Source organism: Geotrypetes seraphini, chromosome 3, assembly GCF_902459505.1.
Source record: "Geotrypetes seraphini chromosome 3, aGeoSer1.1, whole genome shotgun sequence".
NCBI classification, from domain to species: Eukaryota; Metazoa; Chordata; class Amphibia; order Gymnophiona; family Dermophiidae; genus Geotrypetes; species Geotrypetes seraphini.
Window position 1 is genome coordinate 230,443,340 of NC_047086.1, and position 22,790 is coordinate 230,466,129.

At 40.8% G+C, this 22,790-nt stretch overlaps 1 protein-coding gene across 4 annotated transcripts in view; it reads right to left on the reverse strand.

The window, feature by feature from the left end:
- Positions 1 to 11,877: 11,877 nt before the first annotated feature.
- The window catches only part of PTPRK (protein tyrosine phosphatase receptor type K), a 1,016,831-nt gene continuing 1,005,918 nt past the window's right edge, over positions 11,878 to 22,790 (reverse strand). For all 4 annotated transcript variants that reach the window (XM_033939071.1, XM_033939068.1, XM_033939070.1 and 1 more), the window contains one exon: positions 11,878 to 13,101. In XM_033939071.1, the coding sequence (XP_033794962.1) occupies positions 13,048 to 13,101 (54 nt within the window). In that variant the 3' untranslated portion in view covers positions 11,878 to 13,047. The remainder of the gene's footprint in view (positions 13,102 to 22,790) is intronic.

Genomic DNA, 22,790 nt, shown 5'->3' on the forward strand with positions numbered 1-22,790 from the left:
TTGTGAAGAACTACAAAGACCCCATCTCCTCAACCTCCAACTACAGACTAATCGCCAACATTCCCTTCTTTACCAAATTGATGGAAGGACTGATCAACATGACATTGACAAGCTATCTAGATAGATTCTCATCACTACATGAATATCAATCAAGATTTTGTTCACACCACAGCACCGAGACTGCCTTAGCCTCCATTGTGGATCACATTTCACACATCCTCAGCTCAGGGAATGAGGCACTGATTCTTCAATTCGACCTCAGCAGTGCCTTCGACCTGGTCAATCACGACATACTCCTCAGCTGTCTGGATGCCTTAGGTATATCGGGCCAAGTACTAAACTGGTTTAAAGGTTTCCTAAAAAACTGCTCCTATCAAGTTATCAGTCCAATCATGGACCAATTCCTGTGGCATTCCCCAAGGCTCCCCTCTTTCCCCTACCCTTTTCAATATATGCATGTCCTCCGTGGGCCATGAACTTTCAAAACTGAACCTTAAATCCTACATTTATGTGGATGATATCACTATTCTCATCCCAATCTCTACCATGTCGACAGAAACCAGACTCTTCATCTCATCACTCATCGACCAGGTAACACACTGGACAAAAATCTTCAAACTCAAACTAAACCCAGAAAAAACCAAATTTTTATGGCCACCCCAACAAAAATAACTCATGGATTCTTCAATCAACCTAAATGGAAGCAACTTCCCAATTGAACTTACCATAAAAATCCTAGGTTTCTCCCTTGACCAACAACTAACACTCGAAGCCCGCACCAACATCTTAATCAAAAAATGTTTCAACCTTCTATCTATAGAAATTATGCATGCTAAAACCCTATTTTGACTTTGCATCATTCAGATTGTTAGTACAATCATTAATCCTCAGCTCACTGGACTACTGCAACATAATCTACCTTGGATCCCACAAAAAAACCTTATTAAGACTGAGAATGATCCAAAACTCGGTGGTACGATTAATCTTTGGACTGAAAAAAATCAGAGCATATCACCCCATATCTTCAAATTTAGGTGCCTATGTTACAAGACACTTTTTGACACTTCACCCACCTATCTCCTGAGACACTTTATTCTACAGAACAATCCCGCCTCTCGCAAACCATTACTATTCACTTTCCCGTATCCCAAGCGATGCCAATTCAAACGATTCCTTGATAGGACACTATCCTTCCAAGCAGGCATCTGGAATAACACCCTAAGTAACCTCCTCCTGAATTCCCCGACATACCAATCTTTCAGAAAAGCAATGAAAACCCACCTATTCAACAAATTCATTTGAATTCCCTACTTTCAACAACTTTCATTCAGAGCACTTTTGAGCACAAGTACTTTACCTTTTTATCTATGGTTGCCAACAACACAATCAACAAGCCACCATTCAGCATACAAGATAAGTGAATTCATCTGTTATTCAGTATTGCTTGCTAGGTCAACAGAGGGTGGCAAAGGGACAGTGAAGGTGATGATGGTCCCAATGGCAGTCATAGTTTGGTGTTATCACTAAACAGTTTGGTTGAAGGGTCTGAGCACTTCACATATTCAATTTTATTATTTATAGATTTATAATTTTAAAAGTTTGTATAAAGTTCTAGAGCTGTGATATTGGAAGTAGTTACAAGGATAATTGATGACCATTAGTGGAATGTAAATTTCTAGCTGGTCTATATGGGATCAAAAGATTAGCTAAATATTCTGGTTGCCCTGTCCATAATGCTTTGAAAGTTAGAGTCATAGCTTTATGCATTAGTCTTGACTTTATTGGAAGCCAATGAAAATCTTTCAGGAGCAGAGTGACGTGGTCATATTTACAGGCGTTTGTTTCCCAGTGTGCCCAACACAGTTACCTCCCGTAATATATCGTACATTTCACTAAGGACCAAATCTAAAATAGCTCCCCCTCTTGTCGGTTCCCAGACCAGAAGCAGTCATTTATGACATCTAGGAATTTTACATCCCTAGGGCTCTTCAGCTTGGCAAAGAGATGACGGAGGGAAGATATGATTGAAGTCTACAAAATTCTGAGGGGAGTAGAACGGGCACAAGCGGATCGATTTTTCATTCCATCAAAAATTACAAAGACTAGGGGACACTCAAAGTTACAGGAAAATACTTCTAAAAACCAATGGGCTTGGTGGACCATTGGTCTGTTGCAGTAAGGCTGTTCTTATGCTATGCTCCCTGATGCAGCATTTAGCCAGTAAATGTTGGGGTAGTTGAAATAATTTTGAATCCAAGTATGGATAGCGGGTGCGAGTCAGCGTGTAGGAGTGCTGATTTGATTTTGTTCATGGCTTTCGATCCCGTGATGCAGCCTTGACTGGCAAAACAGGGATTCCCTGTTGGGCGGATTATCAAGACGGTGCGACCAGGTCTTGCTGCAAGTTGGAGGATTTCTGAACATAACGCTGGACTCTGGAGCACAGCTAAGTCTTGTGGTTTACTTGCCACACCATAATTATTGTTTACAGAGACCCACTGAGACTGCCATGTTCAGAAGGCACATATTATGATGTACAGTGAGATTCATTGACTTTTTGCTATTACATGTTGCATATGGACACTGATTGACGAAGCACTACATATTCTTGTGCTGTTCATTTTTTGAGACTGTCGATTCTGTGGCTTTACATGTAGCAGTGTGGTGCTCTACGTGTGTCTAGCATAATTTTTCTTTTTGTAGTTGAAATCACCCATTATTATACTGTTGCCCAATTTGCCAGCTTTCCTGATCTGTGAAACTATTTCTTCATCTGTCTGCTCATTCTGTGAAGGGTGACAGTAGTATAACCCCACCTGCATTTTCTTTCCCTTCCCATATGTTATAGCATTCTTATTTTTTGTTTTCCTTTACCTGAAAATTCCTAACATTCTATCTGCTTCCTTTGCTGCTGCTGCACACTGAGATATATGTACTGTACTGCTTTTTCTGTGTGGCTACAATCAAAGTGGTTTACATATTTTAGACAGGTACATATTTTGTACATGGGACAATGAAGTGTTAAATGACTTGCCCAGTCACAAGGAGCTGCAGTGGGAATTGAACTCACAACCTCAGGTTGCTGAGGCAGCTGCTCTAATCACTAAACCGCTCCTTTACACCAAGATTAACCCCTTTTAACTGGCTTAGGCAGTACGATTTGAGACCTGGCTTCCCTGGGTCTCACTTCACTGGTCTAACCACATTCCATTGATATATCTAAATAAAAAATTGTATGTCCTACCATTGCTTTTTTTTCCCTTTCTTTCTTCAGGACAGGAATAGGATGTGCTCTGTCACATCCAGTTGACTCTCATCAGACTGTATATATTCTGTGGTTGCTTAGATATTTCATTTATTTACTATACTGCTACAAAAGTGACACGCAGAACTATGCTTATCAAGTTTATGGACTAGTATATTATGATACCTTGGAAAAAGTTTGAACCACAGAAATAACCGCATAGTCCTCAATAATAAAACACTAAGCACACATGCGCACTTAGAACACCGAGATCCCCGACCCCGTGATGTGTGCCTCCGTGTTAGACATGCGCAGTAGAAGAAGCCAGTGGTGGTACGCTGGCTCCTTCTACTGTGCATGCGGAGGCACCTTAACTACGGCAGCATCTCCACCTTCCCGTCTTCACTCCGTCCAACACAGGTCCACCAGGTCTGGCCGCAGCCCGCGGTCTGGCCGGCTCCCTTACTGAAGTTATTCTTCAGTCCGTTGCCACGGCTCCTCTCACGAACGTCACCTCAGAGAGAAGGCTTCCGACGCAGGCGCGGATCGTGAGAGGAGCTGTTGCGGTGGATTTGAACTAAAAAATAACTTCAGCAAGGGAGCTGGCCAGGAACAAGGAAGAGAAATGCTGCAACCCTGCTGCACAGGGAAGGGGGGGGGGATGCTGATGCTGCAGCACAGGGAAATGGGGGTAGAAATGCTGATGTAACACAGGGAAGTGTTTGTGTGTGGGGGTGGAATGCTGCTGCTGCACAGGGAAGGGGGGAATGCTGCTGCTGCTGCACAGGGAAGTGGGGGGAATGCTGCTGCTGCACAGGGAAGGGGGGAATGCTGCTGCTGCACAGGGAAGTGGGGGAAATGCTGCTGCTGCACAGGGAAGTGGGGGGAATGCTGCTGCTGCTGCACAGGAAAGTTGGGGGGGGAGGAAAAGGGGACCAGGGAGCAATCTTGGTTTGCTTTGGGGGGGCATGGAGAGAGACAGAAAGACAAGCAGGCAGCGCACGAAAACGAAAGACAGACACACAGAAAGACAGCGGGCAGGGAGAAAGACAGAAAGAAAGACAGACAGACATATATTCTAGCACCTATTAATGTAACAGGCTTAAACACTAGTTATTCTATATAAAACTAGAAGTTATCACCAAGAGCAATTCTGTTGCAAAGACATAGAAAATTGTACTTGCTAGTCAGCAAATGCAGTATATCAAGCCTTCATAACAAACATCTCTAAAGGAAGAAGAAAAGCAGGAGTATCCATTTTATCTTCACACATTTCTTCTTTTTAAAAAAAAAAAATAAAAATTCCAGAAGGAATTTCAGTAAGCTCTGGTCTATGTTCCACAAGGCTGATTGTGGTTCACACCCAAAGCCATAATTTATAAGTTTTAATTTTTTTGTTTCTCTTGCTATTTTTTAAATTATTTGCCTCAAAAGGATATGGGGTTTGCATGTCATTACACTAACAGCCTCTTTTACAAAGCCGTGCTAGTGGCTGTCGCGCAACAGCCCCGAAGCCCTTTAAATCTCTATGGGCTTCGGGGCCGCTAGTGCAGCTTTGTAAAAGAGGCCGTAAGTGAAGCTCCTCAGGTTCTGAAACAGGCTGGAGCTTTCTGAATGATGCTGAACAGTACAAGAGAGTTGAGTCTGACATAAAAGGGGGTGTAGTAGGTAAGCTAAGTTACACTGGCTGATCACAAGATACTAGTGGTTATATGCAAAGCTCTATAGTGGGCCATTTTACTGGGGGGGTTTTCTAATGTGACATTCAGAGATGGGCATCTCCCTATGTTAACAGGTGGTAAGTTGGTAAGAACGGAAGAAAATGTACAGCAAAGTGTTGTCATTACAGCTGTTACTTGTCCCCCACCCTTTATGATGCAATTCTTAGGTGGTATTTATTTATTCATTCTTTTTCTTTTCCTATTTTTCCCCTTTAATTGAGGCTACACTTTGGAAATAGGTTGCTAGGAGATCATAAGTATTTGGAAACCACATGGTGGTTTGAATCTCCTGCTACACCTTTATAAAAAGATCACCTAGGGTTTAAGCCTGTTTGGGAAGGGGATTTCAAAATGATTTATCTGGGCAGAAAATTAGAGTTACTATGTCCTATATACTGAATGGTGTTTTCTCTACAGTTGTTTTGGTAAAGAAAATTTCTTGTTTGGTCTACAAACTAGGCAGTAGATTAAGATGTGAATCTGCAAAAAAAAGGAAATTGCTAAAGTGCAAATGAAAGTCAACAGATGTAGAAAGAACAGCCTTCTCTTGTTGGGTAACTATATCAATTTATGGCAGTGGTCTCAAACTCGCGGCCCGCCAGGTCCTATTTTGAGGCCCTCGGTATATTTATCATAATCACAAAAGTAAAATAAAACCTTTGTGATCATATGGCTCTTTACCTATAAATTACAATATTATTATTAAGACTTAGCCAAAAAGTAAAGATTTATAAACTATAAAGAGTTTTACCTCATGCAAAATTGTCATATCTTTAATAAGAAGAAATTAACTATTCTTTCTGCGGCCCTCCAAGTACCTACAAATCCAAAATGTGGCCCTGCAAAGGGTTTGAGTTTGAGACCACTGATTTATGGAGATATGTAGCTGTACAAAGGCACTCTTTAATGGGTTGCTCAGATAGCATATCAGCAAATAAATGGTATAGGGCTGCGAGGGGACATGATAGAGACGTTCAAAATACTGAAAGACATCGATAAAATAGAGCAGAAAAACAAATTATTTACACTGTCCAACGTGACACGGACAAGAGGACATGGTTTAAAGCTAAGGGGGGACAAGTCCAGGACAAATGTCAGGAGGTTCTGCTTTACGCAGCGAGTGGTGAACGCCTGGAATGCTCTTCCACAGGAGGTTATTAAGGAATCCACTGTGCTAGGATTCAAAGGCAAATTAGATGCACATCTCCTTATGAGAGGCATAGAGGGATATGGGTGGTAAAACTACATCAGGTGTATACCTGACTGGGCCTCCGCGTGTGCGGATCGCCGGACTCGATAGACCATGGGTCTGATCCGGAGATGGCAGTTCTTATGTTCTTCAGATGATAATATCAGGTTTGCACCCGATTTTTCAGCTTTCTTTTATCAGGTATAACTAGTTCGTCACTGGCCCGGGTACTTATTCTTTATCTTTTCAATGCAAAACTTTTCAAATCTCAGTATACTCGTATAAATTCTTATTCATGTAGATCAGGGGTCTTCAAAGTCCCTCCTTGAGGGCCGCAATCCAGTCGGGTTTTCAGGATTTCCCTAATGAATATGCATTGAAAGCAGTGCATGCACATAAATCTCATGCATATTTATTGGGGAAATCCTGAAAACCCAACTGGATTGCGGCCCTCAAGGAGGGACTTTGAAGACCCCTTATGTAGATGAAGATCATGTTCTGTGCATAAGCTGTTTCAACACTCAACAGCACTCCAAACATAACGTTATGTTTCGCTGAGGGGGGCAAAAAAAGAAACAATTTGCAGCACGGTCGCAGTGTTGTTCACTGTTTTACGCTTCAGCCAGCCATATTTAGAGGGTGCGTGCATCTTTATATTTCATACGGTTTTTTCAACACACCCGTCAAAGACTCATAAGATTCCTGAGGCAGGCCGGTTAGGCCGAAACATGTGCATGTCGGGTCATAGAGTCATTGGATGAATTTATGAGGCTTTGGATGAATAAAGGGATTTTAATCTATCAGATGAGTTGAAGGACACTTTTTTGGTGCGCTCCATTCTGATTGGGACAATTCCACTTTGGTGATATGTTGCTGAGGGGGGCTGCATCAGGGAAGCTCCTTTTTTAAAATCAGCTCACTCTTCTATTCTGGCATATAATATGATCCAATATGGCCACAGCATCCAACGTGGGGTGTGGGCTATTTAAAAGCCACGTTGGACACTGTGGCAATATTGGATTGTATTATATAGAATAGAAGAGTGAGCTGAAAATGGCCATTTTTGTTCCTCCAGCTTTGGACATTCAGCTGGAAATGTCCAGGTTGGACTTTTTCCAGCTGAAGACAGTGTGACTTGAAGACAGTGTGACTTCATCTGTGTTCTATTCCAACTCCTCAACCAGGAATGCCTATGGATTACAGTATATACCATTATACACATGGAGAAAGAAATGGTGAGATGCAAGTGATAACTGCAGAGGGCCACTGTGGAGCTGTGGTGGAACTATTACAGTGCAGACAGTCCAGAGGTAAAGACTAGGTGGTTGGAGTTTCTTCCCTTTTTTTGTTTTGCATAGCACTGCTTGACTGACGGTCATGTCTTTGGATGAAGATGCATCCACAAACTGATTATCAGTAATTGTGTGGACTTGAAGACCATGTCACAAGTCTGCAGCTACCTATGAGAGTAGCTGTGGAGGTTTGCAATAGTTACTGATGTTGCTCTGAGGCAGTGGGGTCCGATCATACCTGAAGGTTGCAAGTTGGCTTTACGGTAGCAAAACACTATGTTGTCACAGACTCTGGTGGAGAAGGTGCATTTTGATATATGTTTGGGTTATGTATAACATTTGCAAGCTTTTGTGAATCATTATGATACACCTCATTGGGGTCATAGGCATCACTGTGGCTATGATCATGAGGTTTTGCCTCAAAAATGTTTGGTAAGTACTGGAGTACAGAGAACTATTTTAAGGGGATGAGTGTAGGGGATATAATGAGCAAAAGCCTGGATTTTGCTGACTCTTCTGGCCTTAGCGATTGCTACTTAGTGTCTTTCGTGCAGATTGAGATCACCTCCATAAGTCTACCTAGCATAACATTTGGATCCTATAGTAGCAGTGGGACTTGCAAAGACAATCTACTATTCATCAGTCCTCTCATAAAACAAGAAGACATGTGGTTGTTTAGAAAGCAATTTACTTTCAGTCACGATTGGTAGGCTGAAATGAAAAGGTGTAACCTTACAGTTCACTTTCATGCCTTACAGTGGCATAGGACATAGATCAGCACTTGTAGAAGAGGGAAGTGATAGGATCATAGTGGCTTTGCAGCACTCCACTGGCAAACCTGGTCCACTTGTGTTGAGGGGATTTTCTGGTGAAGTGTTTCCTGGAAACAAGTATGTCATCTTTACTTTCTGACATACTGGTAAATTCTGGACTGTCTCTCAACATCCATGCAATAAGGGTCAAGGATTTCCTGCTGGGGTTCAGGAACTGTCTATCTTGCTGTGTCAATAGTGTGGGGCAATTCCCAAATAGTAACAGTTAGGTCTGTTATCAGGAAGAGTACATAAGGACCTAGATTTGTCTTGGTATGAAGTGCGCTTTATCTTGAGATACTTTGTGGAATACTCTGGATCATCAGTAGATAAGGTAGGATAGATAAAGGTGACCTTTATTCCAAGGGATTCAGAAAACATTGAGTGCCATCCAGTGAGAGGCCAGATCAGAAAGCAGATATTATTCTTGGCAATAAACAAATCCAATGTTCGCTGACCCCACTTTTTTGAACTTTTGCTCCACATTGGAATCTAGGCACCATTGGGGCTCTAGTTGCCAACTTATTGAGGACATATTTGTTTAAAGGGTTGTTAACTCTAAATAAGTCTAGTTGTTTTTGTTAGTAATATTCTGTATTTGTAGTATTTTGTATTTTCCTGAGAATGCTCAGCCTCTTAGAATCTATTAGCCACATAGAACCGCCTCTGGGAAGATGGTGTGGAATACAAATGATGTAATGTGATGTAATTTAAGTTGTCTGCCATTTGATATCTCTGGGCAACCGGGTTTCCTGGAAGATGCAAAATGCCATAAACTTTTGGCTTCTTGGCATAAATGAAATGAGCATAAACCTTCTTGTTACTGATGTACAAATTTATCGCTTGGTTTTCTGCATGAATTAAGCAAGTTCTTGAATGCTCAAAGTGCTTGCAAATGGTTTTGATTTTCAACCTGTTGATATGGAAATTGTGTTCTTCTGCGGAAAAGAACCTTCTGTGCATAAGTTGGGGTTGTGCTCCCTATATTTGTTGTTTTTAAAAAACAATAATTTTTATTGAAAATTGCAACAGACTGTACAACCAGCAAGCAATACAACCATGAATAGAACAGAACATTCAAAGGAAGAACAGACCGCTTGTTTTATAAGAACTGCAGAACAGAACATCAATGCTATGTGGACCTTTGGAAAGAACTATTGCATAGTTGTCTGGGCCGTGGTCCATCTTCGGCCATTTCAGGGTAGTTGAGGATTCTTTTGTTTCTGCCAGTTAATCCTGCTTCCCATCTTCGTGGTGAGGCATTTCTCATGAGGGTAATTTTGCGTGTTAACAGTTTGAAAAGGACAGCTCCTGGAGAGACAGCTTTACTTCTGCCACTAATGGAAGCTCCACTTAGGTGATACTGAGCATTGTGGTCCTTAAAAAAAAAAAAAATTTTTTTTAAGATAGAGGAGCGCCATATTTAGCTGGTTCACAGAAAACAGACTGAAGAGGGGGAAAGAATTTCAACTAGCACCAGAAGGCCAGGCGGCTTCCCACTGCACACTAGGTTTGTTACCATTTAGTGTCTGCTTCCTTCCTGTCAGTGGAGAACAATCCTTATTACACAACGACCAACACATGGCAGTGTATACAACAGTATTAACCTGGAATAACATCCTACTTGCAGAATAAAAGGAAGGAGGGGGAAAGAATTTCAACTAGCACCAGAAGGCCAGGCGGCTTCCCACTGCACACTAGGTTTGTTACCATTTAGTGTCTGCTTCCTTCCTGTCAGTGGAGAACAATCCTTATTACACAACGACCAACACATGGCAGTGTATACAACAGTATTAACCTGGAATAACATCCTACTTGCAGAATAAAAGGAAGGTAAACTGCACCATGTCTGTGATATAACAGGGAAAAATGGGGAGATCCAATGATCCACAGTGAAAACAATCCACCGATGAAAATAAAAAACTGTATACAGATGTTCTGGAGATAATTTATTATACACTGACATATAAAAACATGAAAATTCAATTAAAAAAGTACAATGATAAAAAAATACAGCGATAAAAATCCAACTGGACCCTACACGGTCCGTGTTTCGGCGAACACGCCTTCCTCAGGGGTCCAATGGTTTGCAAACTCACATATAAAGAATTGGACTGAAAACAGTCTTGTCTTTAAACATATGAGCAAAGAACACCGCAGACAAGCTGAAGTAGCAAAAAAAACGCTTTATATGTCAGTGTATAATAAATTATCTCCATAACATCTGTATCCACAGTTTTTTGTTTTCATCGGTGTGATATAACAGGTACACATGAGCTCTGTGCTGAATGTTTTATTGCATGTTGCTTGTCACTGTAGAAGCATTGGGGATGTGTTCCAGAGTATATGCATCTCAGATACATGTAGAGAAAAACAAGGTGACAAAATTCAACACTGTTCCCGTCCCCACAGATAACTTTGGGGAACCATCTCCATGTCATTCTTTAAGGAGAGAGGGAAGAATCAGAGTATGAATGGGCATAACCACTGACCCTCAAGCCTTGCACTGAAGAATGCTGGTGTAAAAGGACTGCGGTAGAGATAGACACTAAAGAATGACAGTCTCTGGTATCCAGAGCTGAGATTATGATGTCATAATGCCTCATTCCACCAATGCCTAAAAGCCAACCTCATCAGTGATGTCACAGTGGGTTCATTATTCTATACTTGGCTCACATAAGAATCAGAGTATGAATGGGCACAACTGCCGACCCTCAAAGCCTTGCATTCAAGAATATTGGTGTAGAAGGACTGAGGTTGAGATAAGACACTAAAGAATGACATGGGATTGTTTCTTGTGGTTATCTGTGGGGATGGGAACGGTGATGAATTTTGTCATCGTATTACTCTACACACATGTGCAACTCTTGCCTGAACTGTAATAGTGTCTATATATACTACTTAAGTATTATTCTGCCACTTTTTTATGCCTATACCCTGCTCCCTTACTCAGTTGGAAAATGCATTGCAAAAGGTATATGAAAAACCTATATGTTGCATATATAACAATATAACTGTTCTTAAGTTCTGTCTTTTATATTATTTGAATCTAGAGCTGTACTGAACAGCATAATTTACAATTTGGCTGAATACGAATAATGTAATCATCTACCCGTACTTGGTACAGCCCTATTTGAATTATTTCAAGAACTTCTGGAATGCAACAGATATTGATCACATGTCAATAGCAGAGAATGTTTTATTATATCTTAGGATTTACATTTGTTATGTTATTTTTATGTTTATTCTATACAGTTTTATCTGTGGCCTGTAGCAGCTTTGACTCTTTGATGCAATTGATTATCGCCAAAACATGCGTCTTCAGTGCATCTTTATGTTTATTAGTGACTTTCTATACCACCTGATTTGATGAAGCAGGGCAAGGTGGTGTACAGACTGAAAATATGCATGCTTCTTGATGAATTTTTACTTGGACTCACCATTCTTTTCATTTAGACCACTGTTGTCAGTGACCTTTGTACATCTAGAAGTTGCTTTATCTTTTATCCTCCGGTCTCCTCGCTTTTTTTTTTTGATTGCACCAGAAAACACTGGTCTACCCCAGCAGCAGTGACTCACAGTTTAGAAAGACTCCCCCTAGGAATTGTTTGACACCCAATACCACTGCAATATAGTATGCATTTATTCAAATTTTGCTTCATCAGAGCCCAAAATGTAAACATCAAAATAAACATTGTTCAATTTTACAGTTTGCTACACAAACATTTCTTACCCTGAAAGGATGCATGTTGCTATCTTGGCCTGTGCTTCCAAAGTACTAATCCCTAAAATCTGAAATTGTGCTCAATTAATTACTCCTCACATTGTGCAAGATGTAAGCAAGGCCATGTTTAATGTGTGCCATTTCCATGTATAACGATGAGACCCATATTTGCTAGTACCATAGTGAAAAACTATACATCTTCATTAAAATGTCAAATTTGGTCCTGTTCCCTCTCCCCCAACCCCCCCAAGAAAACAAAACCATTTATATGAAAGTCAGTTCACAAGCTTGTACACAAGGAAACCACTTTAACAATGTGTTCAGGTCTACACGTTAAAAAGTAAGTCTTTCTACTTACACTTAAACATTAAAAAAAAAAAATATGAAAATGTTTATACTTGATTTCAGCAAAAGAAAAAAAAAATTTTTTTCTTTGAGAAGACTGATTGTTTCCTTCAGCAACCCAAAAAGGAATGCAAGAACACAATAAATACAATATGCCTGCTCCATATCCACATATTTACACTTGAGTCTTTGGCTTTATGATTTAGGTTCCTCTAAAAACAATAGTATATGATCCTGCCATCATTGCACATGAAAATATATGAAGCCACTTATATATCTGCCATACTTGAAATGTATAAAGAATGCATTAAACTACCAATCCCTCCCGTTAAGAGGGAAAAGAAATGCCAGATATTTTTACACATGCAACAAGTTGGCTCTACTGTAATTCTGTGAGACAGCTGCTTATACAAATATTTAAAAATCCAGTCTTTGAGTGAAGGACTGTCTCAATTTAAATTTCTCTCTATCCCCCCTCTTCCCCCCCAAAAGACATCTCTAAATGTGGTAAGAATTTGAACTTAAGTTTCTCAATACTGTGTACAAGCCTAGAAACAGGTTAGGTCCTTTTGTTTAAGATCAACAACTTCATATGAAAAAATACTTTATTTTAAACTTTTAAAGTCCAGTGATGAATCCTTTTCTTTGTAGACACAAAAAGTGCCTTCATGGAACAATGGGAAAGACGCTGACCAGGTGTCACAATTTGGCACATTCGCTTTAAGATGATTCAAGGTATTCTAATGACACATCATAGCAGAAACGGTATTGGTCCTGAAAAAGCAAACGTACATAAAAAAGTTACATATCCTGATATGAGTTAGTAAATGAAAATATGTAGGTTGTTTTCTTTCTGTTGCTCACAACTCTGAAAAAAGTACCTATTTATTTTTAAACCGCACACTTTGGGCTTTTACAAAGCTGCGGAATAAATGCATCAAAGCACAAAATAATTGAATGGGCTTTGGGACATTTACCGCAGCTGCATCGCTACCGTAGCTTTTTACAAGGGGGTTATTCCAAGTCAAGTGATCAAGGGCTCCCTGCATGACCATCACGGATTTTGATAAAACTTTATGCACAAAGTCCCACATGTATCAAATGAACTTTGGTAAAGTTTTAGTTTCGCCTGTGGAATTTTCGTGGAGATATAGCCATTTGTTTGACCCCATACTGCAATGACATACAGTACGACAGTGACATTCTGACAACTTTGAGACACAATATCTCACGAGCTATGTTTCCAAAAAAACTGAAACTTAGCTACCCTGCACAACTTTTGGAGCTCTATTCAGTGCTACCAATAATAATTTTTGTCGAGCACTGAGTGAATGGCTGAATTACAGTAAACTTGGCCGAAAAAATTAGTGCTCCAAAAAAAGTCAAAGTTTGACATTACTTAGCTCCCACAATAATTGAGTAATAAATGCGAAATTTGGCGCATGTCTCAGTACAACGTTGTTTTCAAAAGTACAATTTCAACCTCCAAGCTCTTTCCATTAGTTTACAAATTAAGTGTAAAGTTGCTAATTTGTGTAAAAAGGCCAAAAATAGGGTATTTTCAGCCTGCTTTTACAGAAAAATACCTTTCAGAAACTCTTTCAAATCAGTCTCATTAGAAAGAGCATATTTCAAACCCCCTAGAAAAGTGGGCTTCATTTTTCAACGCAGGTTAACAATGCCCGAAAAAGGGGGACAAAGTTGGGAGATGTCACCATGGCAACGGCCTACGTTTCAACTTACAATTATGTCACTTTTCACACTGTTTTTCCCTGTTTATTTTTACTCAAGCTTTGGGTACAATTATAGTGTTCTTAATTAATGATTATTCCTAACTAGAAATTGAGGTGATAATTTTGTTGCATGCAGATCACAAATTACAACTTGTTTTCTTTTTCAGATCCACATTATTATTAATTCAGTTTAAAATGGATGCCAACGAATCGACTAATAATAATCCTTTTCTGCCAGACTGTGCCATTGGGCAAAAATTGTTGTCAAAGTGTCATGACGGCACATTTTATTCTAAAAAATGTGGGCTCATTTTTTTACATAATTTGTCAACCGATGAAAAATTGCTTATCACTCGGCGCTCTGAAGTTGAACTGATGGATAAAGACCAAATCTGCCTCCACCACAAAGCAAAGTATCTCGACAAATACGAATTAAAGCAAACATCGTGTTGTAATCCATTTGAAAAGAAAAATCACATTGTTCAAAGTGGATTGTTAAAAGTCGATCTTGCCATGTCTAATGATTTTAGAAAAGTGGCAAAAATAAATATCAAGCCAGGTCAGAAACTTTGCAGTAGGTGCAAAGCCCAATACGTTTCAAGGTTAGCTAGTAGAGATAAAGCCGGCTATGTGATACGAAAAATTGAACGTGTGCAGAATGTGATAGCCAAGAAGATTACATCTGCTGCTGGAGTTTCAGCTGAAGAAGTTGGGCCGTCTCGTCAGTCTGTAGAATGCAAGTTATGTGAAGATTACACTGACCTCATTGAAGAAATGAAAACGAAAATTGCAATATCCAACAGGTCAATGAAAGTTCAATTATTGACGATGGCCCCAAAAAGTTGGTCAATAAAGGAAACAGCAATGAAGTTTGGCGTTTCAGAGCGCATGGTCAGAACAGCCCAAAAAGTAAAGAAAGAGAAGGCATTTGTTCTATACCTGATGCAAAAATTGGCAAGTCCCTTCCAAAAGAAATTGCAAATAGAGTTCAAGATTTTTACGAAGACGATGAATTCAGCAGAATATGTCCTGGCAAAAAAGATTGCATTTCAGTCCGCCTCAATGGTTTAAAAGTACAAAAGCAAAAGCGGCTGCTGTTGTGTAATTTAAAAGAGCTGTACGTGGCGTACTGTAACAAATACGGAACTGAAATTGGTTTTTCCAAATTCTGTGAGCTCAGACCAAAGTGATGTGTAACTGTTGGTGCATCAGGTGCACACTCCGTGTGTGTCTGCACGATACATCAAAATGTAAAGCTCATGCTACAAGGCGCCAATGTCAAAGAGAACTACAAAGTTCTTATGGAAAAAACTGTGTGCGACCTAAATGTCAAGGAGTGTATGCTACAACGATGTCAAAACTGCCCTGGTGAAGAAGCACTAACAGCATACCTGGAAGAAATATTCAATGATTTAGATCCAGAAGAATCAATAGAATTTAAGCAATGGGTTCACGCTGACCGTGAAACATTAGAAACAAGTGTACTAACCATGGACAACTTTATTGAAAGACTTGCAAGCAAGATTTGGAAGTTGACAAGCCACCATTTCATTTCAAAACATCAAAGTGAATATTTGAAGATGTTGAAGACAGGCTTAAAAGAAACGGAAATGATCGTTTTGATGGATTTCGCTGAAAATTACTCATTTGTTGTACAAGATGCCGCCCAAGGCTTTCACTGGGAAAATTCACAAGCTACGGTACATCCTTTTGTTGCATATTACCTCAATGAAGTGGGCACATTGCAAGTTGTAAACTGTTGCATTATTTCTGATCATATGCAACATGATACGATATCTGTACATGTGTTTATTCAAAAGTTGATCAAATTTTTGGTAACTCAAACAAGCATTACCAAAATATACTACTTCAGTGACGGCTCAGCTGCACAATATAAAAACTACAAGAACTTTGTGAATTTTTGCAATCACAGAAATGATTTCAACATTGAGGCTGAATGGAATATTTTTGGAACTAGCCACGGAAAATCACCCTGCGATGGAGTTGGTGGAACAACTAAACGACTGGCTGCCCGGGCTAGCCTCCAAAGACCATCAATGGATCAAATATTGACGCCAAAGGATCTATTTAACTTTTGTGACCAAAATATACACGGAGTTAAATACATTTATGTTCCAAAAGAAGAAATTGAAAAAAGCAAAAAGTTTCAAGAAGAAAGATGGCATGAAAGCAGCACAGTAGCCGGTACCAGAGAGCACCACCAATTTGTACCAGTCGACTCAAACTCGGTTCGTGTCAGCAAAGTTTCAAATGACACAATAAATTTTGTTGCCAAAATTTCTGATACTGCCATTCCAAATTTGAAAGTGTCCGAAATCTTTCCTGGTTGCTACGTTGCCTGTACTTACGATAATCAATGGTGGATAGGCAACGTTGTTGAAGTCTCAATTGAACAAAATGATGCATTGATAAAATTTATGCATCCTCACGGTCCAGCTCATTCGTTTTATTGGCCAGAAAGGCAAGACGTTTGTTGGGTTTCAGAGCAACACCTCATCTGCATGTTTTGTGCCCCTTCAGTTACATCATCCGGCCGCCAATATCAATTTCCAGAAACTGCATTGAAGAAAGTGGCTCAGAAATTTAACAGAATGTTATAAAGATTGCTGGCAGTTAAAATCAAAGTGGACTTCACTTCGGCTTGGGAACCATATAAGATACCCAATTTAGGCTTGGGAACCTAGGATAAGACACTCTAATCATTGGCTTTGGAACCAGAAAGATACCAACAAAAGGCTTTGGAACCTTGACAAAGAAACCAAATGCGAGGCTTGGGAACCTGGACGAAGTGGCCCACCCGTGGCTGGTATTGCACAGCTATCGGGCGTGACCCCTATGGCGATGGGGTTGCCAGTTCAAACTCTTGAACTGGTAGTGACAATGTCACCATGGACCTACGCAATAGAGTAGTAGTAATACTACGTCAATACAAAACTGTAACTTTAAAAATGACAGAACTATGTTGAAATAGAGGTTGTTGCCGTGGCAACGTCTCCCAACTTTGTCCCCCTTTTTCAGCCATTGTTAACCTGCGTTGAAAAATGAAGTCCACTTTTCTAGGGGGTTTGAAATATGCTCTTTCTAATGAGACTGATTTGAAAGAGTTTCTAAAAGGTATTTTTCTGTAAAAGCAGGCTGAAAATACCCTATTTTTGGCCTTTTTACACAAATTAGCAACTTTACACTTAATTTGTAAACTAATGGAAAGAGCTTGGAGGTTGAAATTGTACTTTTGAAAACAACGTTGTACTGAGACATTATGCGCCAAATTTCGCATTTATTACTCAATTATTGTGGGAGCTAAGTAATGTCAAACTTTGACTTTTTTTGGAGCACTAAATTTTTCGGTCAAGTTTACTGTAATTCAGGCATTCAATCAGTGCTCGGCAAAAATTGTTATTGGTAGCAATGAACAGAGCTCAAAAAGTTGTGTAGGGTAGCTAAGTTTCAGTTTTTTTGGAAACACAGCTCGGGAGATATTGTGTCTCAAAGTTGTCAGAATGTCATTGTCGTACTGTATTTCATTGTGGTATGGGGTCAAACAAATGGCTATATCTCCACAAATATTCCACAGGCGAAACTAAAACTTTACCAAAGTTCGTTTGAGACATGGTGGACTCTGCATATGAAGTTTCATCAAAATCCGTGATGGTCATGCAGGGCTCTTTCCAAGAATCTGATCACTTGACATGGAATGACCCAAGGGGCCCTTTATTTATAATTGTAATACCTTTTTTTGTGTGTGTGTTTAATACAGAAACAATTATTTTATTTTGCTTCAGCAATTTCCCTCTGCTCCTTTGGCTTTTTTTGGGTTATGGCGCCATCCATGAGCTTTCATTGACAACTCTCTGGGGTTTTGCCCAATTTCATACATAACCGCCTAGCCCAAACACTGCAGTGACCATTTGTGGCCAGGGTCCACTCATCATTGCTCCTTCTATATTAATGTACTACTATTTATTATTTCTGTAGCGCTACCAGAAGCACGCAACGCTATACATTAAACACACAAGAGATGGTCCCTGCTCACAAAAGCTTACAATCTATTAATGACATACACACAGGACAAAAAAAGGGGAAATCTATGCATGCTGCTCATGTGGGGAGTATGAAGGTGGCTGATGAGGTGGGAGGGATAGGGGGCTAATATTTGGTAGGATTAGAATTTAAGTGAAGCCTCAAAAAAGTGGGTTCTCAACCTGATCTTGAAAACTGCCAGAGACGGAGCCTGATGTACCGAGTCAGGGGGGTTGTTCCAGGCATGCAGTGCAGCAAGGTAGACGGGATGGAGATGGGAATCGGCAGTAGAGAAGGGTACAGACAAGAGAGACTTATCAGAAGGGTGGATCATAGGGAGTAATAAGAGAAGAGAGATACTGAGGAGCTGCAGAATGAATACTCTTGAAGGTCAATAAGAGGAGTTTGAATTGGATGTGGAAATGGATTGGGAACCAGTGAAGCGACTTCAGGAGAGGGGTAACCTGAACATAACGCCACTGGCAGAATACGAGGCGTGAAACAGCATTCTGAACAAATTGAAGGAGAGAGCTGTGGCTTAGCAAGCGACCTGCAAGAAGCAAATTGCAATAATCTAGGTGATAGGTGACAAGGATGTGAACGAGGGTCTTGGCAGCATGCTCAAAAAGATTTTACAATGTTGTAGAGGAAGAAGCAACAAGTTTTGGCAGTCTGTTGGATATGTGAGGAGAAGGAAAGAGACGAGTTAAAGAAGACCACGCGATTGCGAGCCATTAAGATGGGGCAGGTTTAGGAGAAAAGATAAGGAGATCAGTTTTGGCCATGTTCGTGTTAGATGGCGGCAAGACATCCAAATAGCAATGTCAGAGAGGCAGGCTAAGACTCAGGTCTGAATTGCAGTAGAAATTTCAGGTGTAGAGAGGTAGATTTATGAGTTGTCAGCATAGAGGTGATACTGGAAGCCATGGGAAGAGATTAGAGCACCAAGAGAAGTGTAGATTGAGAAAAGAAGGGGTCCCAGGAAAGAGCCCTGAAGTATGCCGACCGATAGTGGGATGGCAGCGGAGAAAGATCCTCCAGAGCTTATGCTAAAAGTATGACAGGAAAGATATGAGGAAAACCATGAAACAACAGAGCCCTGGAACACAAGAGAGGACAGCACATCGATGAGTAGGTGGTGATCTACAGTGTCAAATGCCACAGATAGATCAAGGTGTGAGGACGGAGTCCTTTGTATTTGGCCAGGAGGTGATCATTGGAAGCTCTAGCAAGGGCAGTTTCTGTGGAATGATGAGGGCAGGAGCCAAAAGAAAGTTAAGACAGCGGTGGTTTACAACTCATTTAAGTAGTTTGGATAAGAAGGGGAGAAGGGAGATGGAGTGATAATTGGAGGAGCAGGTTGGGTCCAGTGACGTTTTTTTTGAGGAACAACATAAAGGCATGTTTGAAGGCATTGGGTACGATTACAGTGGAGCGATAGGTTGAGGATACTGCAAATAGAGGGGATGACAGAGATAGTGATCAGTAGACGGAAGTGGATGGGATCAGAGGAACAGGTAGCAGGTTTGGAGGAGAAAAGAAAGTGTCCTCTTCAGTGATTTCATGGAAGAAAGAAAAGGTAGCAGGGTTATCAGAGAGTCGGCAGAGAGAGCATGAGGAGAGGGAGGAAGTTCGGTTGAGTACTCAAGGTTAACTTTGTGAACCTTCTCATGGAAGTACTCAGCCATGGCCTGGGGTAAAAAGCAAAGGAAGAGTCGGAGGTGAGGGCCTTATGTAGAGAGTTGAGCATGACAAAAAGGCGGCGAGGGTTGGATCCAAGAGAATCAGTCAAGTGGGTGTAGTAGTCTTGTTTAGCAAGTAAAAGGGCAGATTGGAAGGAAGTTAACAGAAATTTGAAGTACATGAAGTCAGCATGAGTACAGGATTTCAGCCAGTGGAGTTCTACAGATTGGGCACAAGAATGTAAGTAGTGGATCTTGGGGGTCAACCAGGGTTGGGGTTTGGCATGCCTTATACAGCATGACATGGGAGGAGCTAGAGTATGAAGAGCAGAGGAGAGAATAATATTATAGGAAGAGACTGCTTTCATTGACAGATTTACATAGTGTGGTGCTTGAAAGGATGGAAAAAATATCTCTGTCAGCCTAGCATTGCTAGCAGTGAGCCTTTTCGGTTGCCCTAACCAATGTCAGCAAAGGCCTATGGGAGATCATATCATTCATGTCTGACCTTAGGGAATGTCATTGCAACAACCTTAAATAAATCAGTGCTTAGAGGGACCTGGCAGTAAAAAGGTACTAAAGACAGCTAAGAGAAGTTAAAAAGATAAGTGTCTCGAGTGCATGTATTACAGGCATATATTAAAGGCGTATCTTATACACGCTTGTTGAAAGCTGACGATTGCACCTCCCCTCCCTTCCCCTCCATCCAATAGTGCTGGCGTGCCTATGATTGACACAATCACATAATATTGTTAGCTCTCCGGTCCTCCTATTCACCCATGCCTCTTTTTGTGGACTATTCTGTACATGTGCGACTGATCTAATGTAAATTTTGCAACCCTCCATGAACCTCATTTGCATACGCAGTTTGAGAATGACTCGTCTTTTTTAAATTGTTAGGTTTACGGCCACTACAGCAACCTGTTGGATTTTACTGGCAATATTAGAGAATTCAGGGCTAGATTCACTAAACCTTCTGATCCTGTACCGACGATCACAAAACCAGTTCCTCGACCCTGATTCACTAAACTGCTGTACTATCAATCTCCCATCTCCCATACTATCAATCTCCAATCTCCCATGCAAATGAGCAACATCCCATGCAAAATAGCCAAGCAATTGATTCACTAACAATTGCTTAGCTATTTTACATCGGTTTTTACTATTATCAATCCCGACTGCTGCAGACCTGTCGGTAACTGTGCTATTAATCACACGCAAAATATCAGCCTGATTAAGAAAAAAAAAAGAAAAGTTCCCCCTCAACAAAGTGCCCCCTGCCGCCGCCTGAAAATTATGGCAGGAGGGATGCCCACTCCCTCCTGTCATCAGCAATCCCCGCCGAACCCCAACTTGATATGGCAGGAGGGATGCCAACTCCTTCCTGCCATCGGAACCCCCCCCCCAAACCAACCTGGCCCACCCCCCAGTATACCCCCAGTATTTGTTTGATAATTTGTTGGCACTTTGTACTTATGTTGAAAATTAATAAAGATTTAAAAAAAAAAAAAAACCCAAACACAACAAAAAACACCCCGTGGTTTTTTTTTTGCGGATTCTCAATGGAAAATTAGTCCAATTGGTACATTTCCGCACAATTCTTCTGCGGGCCGGATAAAATCATATCACGGGCCAGCTGTGGCCTACGGGCCATACTTTGGAGACCCCTGCATTAGATGTTACCACTGAGATTCCCTACTCCCAGAGGTTACAAACAATGCCTCTACTACATCTCTAGCCTCGGTTGACCCCAGGATCAGAAATCAAGCATGAGAAATAAAACCCAGGTGCTCTGCATGACACCATGCATCACTGGCACTTTATCATAGGCAGGTCCAATAATCTTAGATAAAGCAATCATTTTCTATGCACATCAAAAACGTATAATTTATTTCTCTGTAATACTACCACATCTATTCTTTGACTGCCCCAGCACCATCTAGATCATATTGCAGCAGTCTATAAAGGTATCCAGATCGTCTGGATCATGTTGTGGCAGTTTGTAAAAATACTTAGTGGTACTATCTGGATCATATTACGGAAGTCTATATTCAGTGGTACCATTCGGATACTGTTGCAGCAGTCTGTAACGGTATTCAGTGGAACTACCGATAGTACTGCCTATTATCTTTCAGAGAAGCATTTATCTGGGTAGGAGGTGCAATTACCCGTAAAAATGCTTTTAAATATCAACCCCCACAATTAATTAAACCTTGTTCGGCTCCATTATCCTTTTTCTTCAATGGAACAGAGGAGGAAAGCTGCAAAGGAACGATCAACATACTAAGCAGTTCATTAATAAAACACAATAAGAACATAAGCAATGCCTCCGCTTGGTCAGACCCGAGGTCCATCGTGCCCAGCAGTCCGCTCACGTGGCAGCCCAACAGGTCCAGGACCTATGCAGTAATCCTCTATCTATACCCCTCTATCCCCTTTTCCAGCAGGAAATTGTCCAATCCTTTCTTGAACCCCAGTACCCTATTACACCCTCTGGAAGCGCATTCCAGGTGTCCACCACACGTTGGGTAAAGAAGAACTTTCTAGCATTCATTTTGAATCTGTCCCCTTTCAACTTTTCCGAATGCCCTCTTGTTCTTTTATTATTCAAAAGTTTGAAGAATCTGTCGCTCTCCACTTTCTCTATGCCCTTCATGATCTTGTAAGTCTCTATCATATCCCCTCTAAGTTTCATCTTCTCCAGGGAAAAGAGACCCAGTTTCTCCAATCTCTCAGCGTATGAAAGGTTTTCCATCCCTTTTATCAGACGTTTCACTCTCCTCTGAACCCTCTCGAGTAACGCCATATCCTTCTTAAGGTACGGCGACCAATATTGGACATTCGATTCGCTCTCTTAGCGGCCGCTGCGCACTGTGCCGTTGGCTTCATTGACATGTCTACCATTACCTCCAAAACTAGGTAAAAAAAAATCTAGGAATGTGTTGATAAAAATGAGCAGAACTCTCATATAACCTACAGCATATATGGTTATCTTGGTTACGGTTAT